Below are 12,087 nucleotides of genomic sequence, written 5' to 3' on the forward strand. Positions count from 1 at the left end.
TCTGACGACACCGATGGGACACCATAGGTGGGTCAAGATGGTTCCATCAGTTCGGAGAGAAGGGAGGTGGCCGATCCGGAGCATGCTCTGGGTCAGCAAGGAGGTGGAAGCGGAACAGGTCCCGATCGAGTCCCCAGACATCACCGCGGCAGTCGTGCGGCGGCCGGAACATGCGATCTTGGTGGCGTCCGTATACGTCCCTGTGGAGGACCCCCGGCGCTCCAAGAAGCGTGCAGAAAGCTGCGCACCGCTATCGAAGTAGTGAGAAGGAGGACCGGAACAGCAGTAGAGGTGGTTCTCACAGGGGACTTCAACCGGCATGACCAGCTCTGGGGCGGAGAGGAGGTGCGACTAGAAAAGCAAGGAGAGGCGGATCCGATTATTCATTTCATGGCCGAATTCGGCCTTAGCAGTCTGCTCCCGCGGGGCACGAAAACGTGGAGTGGCGGAGCCTACAGCACGACCATCGACCTCGTCCTAGCATCGGAGGAGATGAAAGATTCTCTAGTCAAGTGCAAGGTGCTCGAGACGGAACATGGGTCGGACCACAGGACCATCGAGACGGTCTTCGAGACGACCACACCAGTGCCTGCGGGCCAAGAACGACTTCTCTTTAAGAACGCCCCATGGAAGGACATCAACACCCGGATCGCAGCGGCATTGGCTACGACGCCCACGGGTGGCACGGTCCAACAGCAGACTGACCGGCTGATGGGAGTCGTCCTGGAAGCAGTGCACGCACTGACCCCCAAAGCCAAGCCATCGCCGTACGCGAAACGATGGTGGACAACGGACCTAACACAACTCCGGCGCATTCACACGTACTGGAGAAACCGAGCCCGGGCCGAGAGGAGGGCAGGATGCACCAGGAGCGACCTAGATCTAACGGCGAAAGGTGCCGCAAAACAGTACCACGATGCCATCCGGCAGCAAAAGAAGAAGCACTGGAACGAGTTCCTCGCCGACAACGACAACATCTGGAAGGCAGCAAAATACCTCAAAGCGGGCGACGACACGGCATTTGGAAAAGTCCCCCAACTCGTGCGGGCAGATGGGACGAGCACCTCCAACCATACGGAGCAGGCGGAAGAACTACTTACCAAGTTCTTTCCTCCGCTTCCGGGCGAGATTGCCGACGAAGGGGACCGCCCGCAGAGGGCGCCCATCGAGATGCGCGCTATCACGATGGAAGAGATAGAACGACAGCTGTTCGCAGCCAAGTCCTGGAAAGCACCCGGGGAGGACGGCCTGCCGGTAGCTGTCTGGAAGGAAGTGTGGCCGGTGGTCAAGCAACGGGTGTTAACGCTGTTTCGTACGTCGTTGGAGGAAGGAAAGCTACCAACCCAATGGCGCCATGCGAAGATCATACCGCTCAAAAAAGCCGGGCAAAGAAGACTATACTATAGCGAAAGCCTGGCGGCCGATCTCGCTGCTATCAACACTCGGGAAGGTGATGGAGTCAGTCATTGCGGAGAGGATCTCGTACTTAGTCGAGACGTTTGGGCTCCTTCCAACCAACCACTTTGGGGCACGGAAACGACGGTCAGCAGAGCAAGCACTCATGCTCCTGCAAGAGCAGGTCTACGCTGCCTGGCGTGGCCGGAGGGTCCTCAGCCTCGTGAGCTTCGACGTCAAAGGGGCGTACAACGGGGTGTTCGACGTTAGGCTACTCCAAAGGATGAAAGCTCGAGGTATACCGGATCAGTTGCTCCGATGGATCAGCGCTTTCTGCTCAGGTCGTACGGCGACGATCCTGGTGAACGGACACACGTCTGAAAGCCGTAGCCTACCACAGGCGGGTCTGCCCCAAGGGTCCCCCCTGTCTCCGATCCTGTTCCTCTTCTTTAATGCAGATCTGGTACAGCGGCGGATCGACTGCTACGGGGGGCGCTGTCGCCTTTGTAGACGACTTTACGGCTTGGGTCACAGGCCCAACGGCGCGGAGCAACCGCGAAGGGATAGAAGCCATCATCAACGACGCCCTCGCGTGGGAAAGGAGGAGCGGTGCGACGTTCGAAGCGGACAAGACAGCCATCATTCACTTTGCGCGCCAGCCGTACAAAGCCGACCCGGCACCCTTCACCATCAAAGGACGGGATGTACGGCCCAAGGAACACGTCAAGATCCTCGGGGTCATCATCGACACGAAGCTCAAATACAAGGAACACATCGCCGAAGCCGCGGCCAAAGGGCTGGAGGCCGTCCTGGAACTGCGACGGCTCAAGGGGCTCTCCCCTGCCACGGCGCGACAGCTTTCACGGCGACGGTGGCGCCGGTGGTGGATTACGCGTCAAACGTCTGGATGCATGAGTGCAGGTACAGGGCAGCGAAACCCGTCCACCGCATCCAAAGGATAGGGGCTCAGGCAATTGTGGGAACATTCATGACCGTGGCTACGAGCGTGGCGGAAGCCGAGGCCCACATTGCCGCGGTCCAAGACCGGTTTTGGCGGAGGGCAATTAAAATGTGGACGGACATCCACACCCTCCCACCGACAAACCCTCTTCGCAGCAGCACAGCGCGGATACGGAAGTTCCGGAGATACCATCGATCGCCATTCTATCAAGTAGCGGACATGCTGAAAGACATACCTATGGAAGAGCTGGAAACCATCGAACCGTTCGCACTAGCCCCGTGGGAGAGCCGGATAAGGACGATCGCGGACGAGTCGGAAGCGGACTTTAGCGTCGAGCGTACAGACTGGGCGGTGCGCATTGCGGTGAGCAGCTCAGCCAGGAACGGGCTAGTGGGCTTTGGTGCAGCCATCGAAATACAGAATTCGATTCGAGGGGACTGCCTGCACTTGGCCCGCGCCATTACACCCGGTGAAAGAACAGAGCAGAACCCGTACACGGGAGAGCTAGCCGCTATAGCCGACACCCTACGTTCGTTGCCGAAGCTCCGGTACCGCAAGATCCTGCTCGTGACGAGGAACAAAGCAGCGGCTCTTACACTGAGGAAGCCACGTCAACAGTCTGGGCAACGACACATCGGTGAAGCCTACAAGGCCATTTCGAGCCTGCGAAGGGAAGGAAACAACATCGTCGTCGCCTGGCTACCAACGCATGAAGAGGACGAACTAATGGATCGCGCGAAGAAGGAAGCGAAGACCTCGACACGGCTAGGTGCCGAACCAGGGACCAAGATGCCAGGAGCAAAATCGACAGCACTGAATCTTGCATGGGCCAAACGGAGTGCTCAAATAAATCTGCCGGAACGCGTCGGGAAACACTCCAAACGAGTCGATACTGCTCTACCAGGGAAACATACGAGGCAGCTGTACAACGGACTTTCGTGGAAAGAAGCCAGCGTCCTTGCCCAGCTCCGGACAGGGAAAGCGAGGTTGAACGAATACCTATATCAGATCAAAGCGGCACCGACAGACCAGTGCGAATGCGGACGAGCGAGAGAAACGGTGGAACACTTCCTCTTCCGATGCAACAAATGGACAACATACCGAACAGAGATGCTACAGTGCACAGACACCCACAGGAGCAACTTGTCCTTTTTACTTGGGTGGCAAGTCACCCTCAGACAATGAATTCTGGGCCCCAGACATGGAGGCCGTACGAGCGACGATACGATTTGCCATGGCGACAGGTCGGCTGGATAGGAACCAGTCTTCTCACTAACGCGTCCACTACTAACAACCCGTGCCTCAGACTGCAGGCGCCGCTTCAGCTGCCGAGGATAGGATGCTGGACACTTGGAGAAGGGCCTTCAAGCTGGCCTGGCAGGAAATGCTACTAACACGGGATCCTAAACAGGAACGTGCTGACGGAAGTGGAGTGACCAACTGAAAATGGAGCATGCATGGGCTTTAGGTGACAAGTAAGCGATTCAAGAATGTACTATAGATTATCGATAGTTGCCCTTTCAGCTTCGCCGCCCGGGCGTTAATAAATTGTGTGTGTGTGTGTGTATCGACATCGAATAATATCATGGCACCAACATCACACATCATGCCGTCGCCGAATCAACAGAATCTGAAAAAGAAGAATGCCGAATATAGCGAAAAGTTCAACAATGGCGACCTGAAACTTCCCCCTGGAAGAAGTACCTTGTCTGTATGTCCTCGGCTCCCCCAGCCTCCCCAACGCCATGCTTCATCCCAAGAACACCGTACTGACCGAGAGCCAACACCAGTGACGTGCATGGACGCCCGGATCGACCCCGCGGCCGCCTTCGGCATCGACCTGGGCGACGCGCACGTGGTGCGCAACGCGGGCGGGTGCGCCAAGGACGCGCTGCGGTCCATCGTCATCTCGCAGCAGCTGCTGGGCACGCGCGAGATCATCCTGGTCAAGCACACGGGCTGCGGCATGCTGACCTTCACCAACGACGACATCCGCGCCGTCGTCAAGGAGAACCTGCCGCCCGCCGCGTCCGCCGAGCTCGGCACCACCGACTTCCTGCCCTTCCCCGAGGTCGAGCAGGCCGTCCGCGACGACCTGGCCTTCCTGAAGCAGACCACCACCATCCGCGAGGACACCGTCGTGAGCGGCTGGTCTACGACGTCAAGACGGGGGCTGTGAAGTCCATCACACCAGCTTGATGAGCTTGCGTATAGGGCAATACGAGGCAGACTGTGTCGCAGCAAATGGAAATGGAAGTTGAAAGGCTCCGTTGGGCGACACATGTCCATGGATTTTGCAGTAGCGGATAACCCAGCATTGACCGGGCTATTCGTACACGTGCGAGGCCTGGTTCCCCCTTTTGGCAGCGATGCTAGCCACAGGCAACAATATGTTGGGTGTCTCATGGGAGGGGAAAGGAGGTAAACAATCGCATTGTGGGCTTTCGTCCAGCTCAGTTAAACCCTAAATCCAATAATTAATCATAAACGAGATATGCATCGAGGCTTTTTCAGACGACTTAGCGAAGTCCTTTTGCTTGAGCACTGGTTGGCAGGTAACTCAGGGGAACCTAACCCCTTCTTATACAAATCCACTTTGCCAGTATTAGAATACTTCTACTTCAATATGCCACCTGCTCCATTATTCATACCGTTTCTTTAGCTCTGACCCCATTAGTAATTCGTGATGCTAAATACGGAGCTGGGTGTGGATAGGGGCAATTGGGAACCCGGGGAGAGGAAGTGATACAGCATCCCATCTACGACGTAATTTTCTATCTATAGGTCCCATAATTCAGTTATTCCTATAAGCGATTCTTTCTTTTGGGTATCATTTAATATAAGTACAGTTGATATGCTTGCGAACGTATGAACTAGTTCTCGCGCAAAAGCAACAACAGCGGTATGAGTCTCAGTCCAGCAACGATGAGAACCACCGGGGTCGTCTTCAAGATTTTCCACGTCAACATGGGCAGCAGCTCGTGGTCGACACGGTCTGCAAAAGAAGGGATGGACCGAGACTCTTGGGTTTCCTCCAACGGGTCCTTGGGCGGTGGCCACAGGTGCTGCGATTCCTGCTGGTACCACTCGTCCGTGTAGAGAGGGAACCGGGTGGTGCCGAGGTTGGCCACCTGGGTGATGTTGGGGAGAAAGTTGGCCACGTTCACCGAGTGGGCGCCCCGGCCGGGATGAATGTATCCAATGAGGATCACTGGTTCCGTGCTGAAACCGACGCTCGGCGGAAATGTCGTGTAGGAGTGCGATCTGGGATCGTAGTATATGACTCTCGACGGCCCGGTACGCCGAACCCGTGGCATACAGGGAGATACAAGGTAAGATGCTAGTGTACTGGCGAATCCACTGCTGTTTCTTGGCTGCTTGATATCCCAACTGGACTCGGTGCGTCGATCTCGTTCTCGCATAATTGGAGGTAGCATATCACTCGGTTTGGCTCGCTCTGAAGGACTGGATTGCTCCGTAATTAGCAAGGCGTCTCTAACCCGGTCAAAGAAGTGTTCGACCGCGACTGGGTAGATCTCTGTGACGAAATCGTGAAGCGCGCTCTTCCTCTGACTAGCAGTAGGAGTAATATAAGCTCTAGTGCTTTCCCCGATTCCATTCTCTCGAAGATCCAATACCTGGCTGAATTGTGAACGTATCTCTTTCATGACAGCGTCTAGAGTAGCTTTTCGGCAGCTGCGGACGTACTCAAAGAGGATGGTGCTCAACTGGGTCATACCAAATGGGCGAAAACGGCACGAAAGTCTCAACTCGTGCGCCAGGAGGTTTCCAGCCGCCTGTGCCTATGTACTTAGGACGCGGGCGTTGTCCTTTTGGGGACGAAGGGGATGAATAGTCAGACTCATCATCCTCGACCTTTTGCCACGCACAGCCGAAACCGCAGAGCTTAGCGGTCCATCCTGTAAAGGTTTGGAATATCAGCACGTTCTTCGGCTTCAAGTCTCCGTGTGTGAACCCTTTGTCATGCAGTGCAGCCAATCCACTTCCGATATCGCGGCAGAGGCCGAGAAGGAGTGAGTTGGATGTCTCATAAGGCCCTTGTAAGAAAGCATGTAAGTCGCAGTTTGCCCCTTCCAGGACGAGGAGGGGCATCTCAATGGCATCCGGGTGCGGCGACTTGTCCTCCAGGGTGTCTAAGCAAAGACCCCACCCCTTGAGCTGAACAATGTTGGGAGAGCCCCGGAATCGAGACGGCGCGAGGGCCAGTATCTCCCTTCTTGCAGCTCGGATGAAGTCCTTCCCGAGGAACCTCGCTCGTGCGGAGTCAAGGTACTCGAACCTGACCTGTACGAGCCCAGTATAGATGACGAGATCTTGCGAGGCTGATGGCGTTTGATGACGATCTTGTCCACAGGCCAATCGGTCTGGGACATTTGACCATCGCGCGTAGCTCTTGCGAGGATATCTTGGGTACTTTCCCCGACACCATATATTTTACATTGGCTACCTTCTTTTGTGCTGACACGGCAGTCAATTGCTTCAACCTCAAGGTTTGCCGACATGCTTGGTGCACAACAGACTCAGACCATAGCTCGAGGCCCAATGGCTAGTGAGGCCACGCCACTCTTGAGATCAAATGTCGCGGTCGCAGAATCACAGTCTGATAAGCCCAGTTGGAAGGGTTGGTACAGGCTTGAGGACCGCGAAACTCGTCGCGAAAGGCTCCGAGGTCTGATTCTCGATGCGCACAGAACTGCGGGCTTGAATAGCGAAGAGGTGCGTGTCCGAATCAGCGCCTTCATATGGCACAATACGAAAGCAGTCATCTTGAGTGGTACGCAATCGATCGAAGTGTATCCCAGAACATGCGTTCTAACTAAAAGGCGGCTCTTCAGACAATGCCGAATTCTTCCTCCTGTTCCTCCCCTGGGAATCGTTTCAAGCTCTCTGAAATGGGATCCTGCCACGGTGTTCATCCTGAACTTCTACGCCATAATCCCTTTGACATCTTTGGTATCATTTGCCACTAGGGACGAATTCGTGGGTCGCCTGTTGCATGCCCTGCTGAGTAACGTCGCAGAGATTGTGGTATAGTACCCCAAGACAGATATCAATTTGGAGGACGAAGAGCTGAATATGACTGCCTGCGATAAGCCTCACTGCAGTCTTTGCTGGCAGTGTTAACATGGCAGAGTCCATTCTAGTTGGCATGATCTTGAGCAATTTATTCCTACTTAGAGGAAGTTGCTTCTTTCTAGGAGGTATAACGAATATGCGAGACTCCAATGGCTTGGGCACGGGACAGCCGTTCGCAACACTGCCCGCCAGGATAGCCAACGTTTATACTGTATTCACCACTGTGTGTCTAGTTATTCCTGACTCTGTGAGTCTTTCAACTCGCTCGCTTTGCTGACCCTCTATGCTAGCGGTGACGATCCTGCAACCAAAGCCTCAGTCCGCCTTAACGTGGCCACTGGAGGAGCTTTATTGTGCTATATACTATACGTATTTTACCTTTATTTCTCAATGCGAACGCACGCCAACCTTTACGACGAATTCGGTAGCCGGGCACGATGGTTTCGGGATGACGACGGCAACGTATATGAAGGCGAAATGGAAGGAGAAGACGAGGGTGAGGGCGCAAAGTCGGACGACGAAGCCCCGGCAAGCCCAATAGCTGCTGTGGTCGTATTGTCGGCAGCCGTAGGGCTGCTTGTCATCTGTGCTGGCAATCTGATCAGGACCACAGAGGATATCATGGAAAAAACCGGAGTCAACCGCGAGTTCATCAGCTTTATACTTCTTCCATCCACGTTCAGCACAGCGAGGAACATTGCGGCTGTCAATATGGCAACGGGTAACCACATGGATATTGTGAGTCTTATCCGGGCGAAGACCCCTAAACGAACGCCACACACTAATCCTTTATCTGTGGTTTGAAGGCCTTTACAATGGCAGTCGAGCCGAGCATCCAGGTTGGGATGCTCATTTTGCCCTCCCTGGTCTTGATGAGGCGGGTGGTGCCCGGGGAGAGAAAGACATGTCGGGCGTTCGCGTGCTGCCCTGTAAGTTACCATCCCCAAATGCGTATACAGCGAAAACGTGTATAACTAGCGTGGCAAACCTGCAGTGGAGGACCTGACCATGGTTATATGTACCACAGTGTTTGCGACCTGTGTGGCAGCTGCCAAGTCGACCTACTTTCAGGGTGCTTTGGTATGACTCAAGCCCTGCAGCCCAGTTATGTTGTTGTGAAGACTGACGTTACGTAACAGTTGCTATGCGTATATGCTATTATTGCTATGATGTTCTGGTTGAACCCGATTAAATAAGATAACCGAACTATGGTAGAGCCGAGGATAGCTCCGTTGCCGAGTGGATGCCATCGAGTTTAATATCTGCACTGTGATAGACAGTTTGGATCGAATTCTTGGTAGATTTGAATTGAATCTCTCGTCTCCCTTCAGCGCTACCTGTGACATGCTGGGCTGGGAGACATCTGGCTGCAGGTTGTATCAATTCTGACGATACCATCTGGTTGATCGATCTAATATATTAGACTCAGCAGGCAGGATATAGAAGGAAGGCCGATAAGCTCGGCGACTTTCCGAGCAATAGTAATGGGGCAGGTTCTAGTGTATCGTGGCATTGACGTAGTGCATGTCGTTTTGGAGTAATATAACCCTATCGGTGGTTGACGGGATAGCCGTTCTGCTTCATGAGTAGTTTCAGGGGAAATGTACCATTGAGAAAAGCTCTTCCATGCTAAGTCCTCAAGAAAAAGAAAACCTCTCTTCGATAGTCAGTGCTAGACAGCAGCCACCCTTCCATGCTGACTCCCTCTCTCTGCCTCGGCGAATGCTCCGGCCACTGGGCATGGATCGTGGCAGACTTTTCACCTAGAGGGCTGTAGCTGAACCTTATTTGCAGGCAAAAAACGAGACGCACGTACTAGCTGGGTGTCCGCCCCGGATCCGCCAGCCTTAGCGCAACCAGATATAGTTTACCGGCGCTGATAAGATCGACAGTGGGCGCTCTAGAAGACAGGGATTGCCTGGCGTTAGGCGTTTGACAACTACGCCCAGTTTCCAAAAGGAAATCCAAGAGACACTCGCAATCAACCAAGCATCGACATCCTTTATGATATGGTCGATGACGATGTGGTTTGGGCAATGATACCCAATCGGGTCTATACGATCAAGGACTGGCTTACTATACTATTCCCGGCTCGGTGTTATTAACATATACTAGTATCACATATTCCACCTTACTCATTATGTGGGACGTCGAAATCGGGCCTGACTCGATCCCAACACGCTTGCTGCGGAATATATCCCGTATCTATGCGGCATCATCAAGATGATACGGAGCTGGGGCTCTTAGTCAGGGCGGACGGCCGGCTCAGACAGCCGCAACGCAATGGCAGGGGGCTAAGCAGCTAATAGTCCCCGATACGGGGTAATGGCCCCATCTGGAATCCTGTTCCGATCCACCAGACCGACGCTCCCTGCTAACCCTAGTGACAGATGTGCGAAGTGGCGTTTTCATTTGTCCCTAAGCCATACATACCCAAGCACTATCGACAGTCGCTCATGAGCTACTCCAAGGGTCAGGGCCTACCTTAGCTGCCAAACGAGATTTGCGAGTCGGAACCAAGCCGCTGGGAGCCGCTAAGATGGCGTGAAATCCGTTTCAGCACCCCAAATCTCGCTCCCGCTGCCATGTCCTGCAGGGTCGAGACCATTGTTTCCATATCCCCACGTGTTTTAAGTTGGACACCCTGCATCTGATTCGGCCGAGAATTCTCTTATAACAGAGCTGCTGCTGCGCGAGGACTTTTGTCTCATCAGGTTCATCCTGCATTGTCTGCCTCCTCGCTTCACTCTCGCCGACTATCCACCACGATGGCTGGGTTCCTCATCCCCGAGCGGTACCAACCGCATGAGAGCTCGGTGGACGACCTCATGATCATCAGCATCATATGGGGCATCACCATCGCCGTCGGGCTCTTCACGGCCTCCAAGGCCTACAAACAGTCCAAGGCCATGTACTCGCGCACACGACAACTTTCGGCCTACACCATCATGATATGGGCCGAGTGGACGGCTTCGATGACGATTGGCGTCCTGTGCTGGTGCCATATCCGCGGCTATATCGAGCCCAGGTAAATAGACTTGATGATCAGCCACCTCTTCATGTTACTGATGCTGACCACGTATCTCGCAACGAACCAGTTTCTGGATCTACTTTTTCATTCGTGAGTCTACAATGGCATCGCAGTCAATGTGTTATTCTTCCACTAACAACGCTTAGTCACCTTCTGGACTATCCAGGTACATACACCTTCATTTCTCACGCACCGGCTCAAACTAACCACCAAGACCTACAGATTCAATGCATTTGCCAGATTATCATCAACCGGATCGCGCTGCTCGCGCTCGACCAGAAGAAGATGGCCAAGATACGATGGGGGTGTTCGGCATTCTAAGTCTCGTCAACATTAGCGTCTATTGCATCTGGATCCCCGCCCGCTTGCAGATCTCAGACACATACATCAACATCAACAAGATCTGGGACCGTCTCGAGAAAGTGATATTCCTCACTGTCGATAGTAGTCTGAGTATCTACTTCGTGATGCTGATCCGGAAGAATCTGATCGACAATGGACTCACCAAGTACATGCCTCTGTACCGATTCAACTTGTTCATGGTAGGGTGTTCCATCGCCCTGGATGTAAGTGCTTTGACCTGCCTATATACACTGTTGTGTTTTCTACTGCTGACGCTCTCACAAGGCCATCTTGATCGCATCCATGTCAATTCCTAACGACATTGTGTAAGTTGCTGCCCTCTACTGATGTGCCAACATTTCAATCTGACCAGGCCTTGCAGATACCTCCAATTCCACCCCCTCGTCTATATGATGAAGCTCCACATCGAGATGAACATCGCCAGCCTGATCGCCAAGGTGGTGCGCGCGACGACGGGCGGACACAGCGAAGGCCTGGGCGAGAACAAGTCGTCGTCCTTCTCGCAGGGCACCGAGCTCAAGTCGACGGGCAAGCGACGGGCCACGAACCTCTTCTCCTCGTCGAACCACCGCCGGCTCGAAGGCGAGTCGGCCACCCGCAGCAAGAACGGACGGGTGCTGGGCCTCAGCGGGCACCACGAGTTCAGCGTGGGCGCCGGGGAGGGTCCTCGCGAGCAGGACTTCGCGGCCGACGGGCAGGAGCGGCGGATCAAGAAGGTCACCGAGACCACTGTGACCGTGAGCCACGCCAATAACCGTCGCGACGAAGACGCTCAGTCGGAATCGTCGACGAGCTATCTCAAGCAAGATGAGTTTGATAGTGCGGTGTAGACATGGCGCCGTATCTTCCCCCAACTGCTGAAATCTCTGTATCATCAATGTGCACATATGTAATACCACAAAGGCTGTCGATGCGATAGTAACCATATCTATAAACCAATTATATAACTAATATACTAAAAAGCTTAAAATCGTGTAAAGCTCACTTTTCATCAGCGTCAGTAGGATCAACAAGGGGTTTCAAAAAGGCGATCGTAGCTTGGCACTCTGGGGTTGCTGGTGGCGATGGATCTTCCTCGCTTGCTTCAAGTCTAAAGTCTAGAAGCTTGATTTGATGGCTGATGTTGAGTCAGCCACCTGATTGGCCTTTGATAAAGTAGTGACCCGGTAGGGGAAGATCGGTGCAGAGAAGAGAATCCCCACAGCCCCCTACTGCCTCTTAGACATTATCAAGACTCCAT

At 53.9% G+C, this 12,087-nt stretch overlaps 5 protein-coding genes across 5 annotated transcripts; 4 read left to right on the forward strand and 1 right to left on the reverse strand.

Moving 5' to 3' along the window:
* Window positions 1-3,962: 3,962 nt before the first annotated feature.
* Window positions 3,963-4,535, forward strand: PG998_006259 (carbonate dehydratase; the record flags this gene model as incomplete). Its single annotated transcript, XM_066873077.1, has 2 exons — window positions 3,963-4,056; window positions 4,147-4,535. 2 exons carry the CDS (start codon window positions 3,963-3,965, stop codon window positions 4,533-4,535), a joined length of 483 nt encoding a protein of 160 aa, XP_066733174.1.
* Window positions 4,536-5,229: 694 nt separating this feature from the next.
* On the reverse strand, window positions 5,230-6,750 carry PG998_006260 (uncharacterized protein; the record flags this gene model as incomplete). Its single annotated transcript, XM_066873078.1, has 3 exons — window positions 5,230-6,052; window positions 6,096-6,661; window positions 6,718-6,750. The coding sequence occupies 3 exons, from the start codon at window positions 6,748-6,750 to the stop codon at window positions 5,230-5,232; spliced, it is 1,422 nt and encodes a 473-aa protein (XP_066733175.1).
* Window positions 6,751-6,877: 127 nt separating this feature from the next.
* On the forward strand, window positions 6,878-7,411 carry PG998_006261 (Ca2+:H+ antiporter; the record flags this gene model as incomplete). Its single annotated transcript, XM_066873079.1, has 1 exon — window positions 6,878-7,411. One exon carries the CDS (start codon window positions 6,878-6,880, stop codon window positions 7,409-7,411), a length of 534 nt encoding a protein of 177 aa, XP_066733176.1.
* Window positions 7,412-7,843: 432 nt separating this feature from the next.
* Window positions 7,844-8,649, forward strand: PG998_006262 (calcium/proton exchanger; the record flags this gene model as incomplete). The annotated part of the gene is made up of 4 exons (XM_066873080.1): window positions 7,844-8,174; window positions 8,260-8,382; window positions 8,448-8,533; window positions 8,593-8,649. The coding sequence occupies 4 exons, from the start codon at window positions 7,844-7,846 to the stop codon at window positions 8,647-8,649; spliced, it is 597 nt and encodes a 198-aa protein (XP_066733177.1).
* A 1,572-nt stretch (window positions 8,650-10,221) lies between these two features.
* Window positions 10,222-11,677, forward strand: PG998_006263 (uncharacterized protein; the record flags this gene model as incomplete). Its single annotated transcript, XM_066873081.1, has 5 exons — window positions 10,222-10,481; window positions 10,631-10,650; window positions 10,707-11,050; window positions 11,112-11,152; window positions 11,209-11,677. The coding sequence occupies 5 exons, from the start codon at window positions 10,222-10,224 to the stop codon at window positions 11,675-11,677; spliced, it is 1,134 nt and encodes a 377-aa protein (XP_066733178.1).
* Window positions 11,678-12,087: the final 410 nt, after the last annotated feature.

Source organism: Apiospora kogelbergensis (genome assembly GCF_038363985.1).
Source record: "Apiospora kogelbergensis strain CBS 113332 chromosome Unknown utg000003l_segment0_segment0, whole genome shotgun sequence".
Lineage (NCBI taxonomy): Eukaryota > Fungi > Ascomycota > Sordariomycetes > Amphisphaeriales > Apiosporaceae > Apiospora > Apiospora kogelbergensis.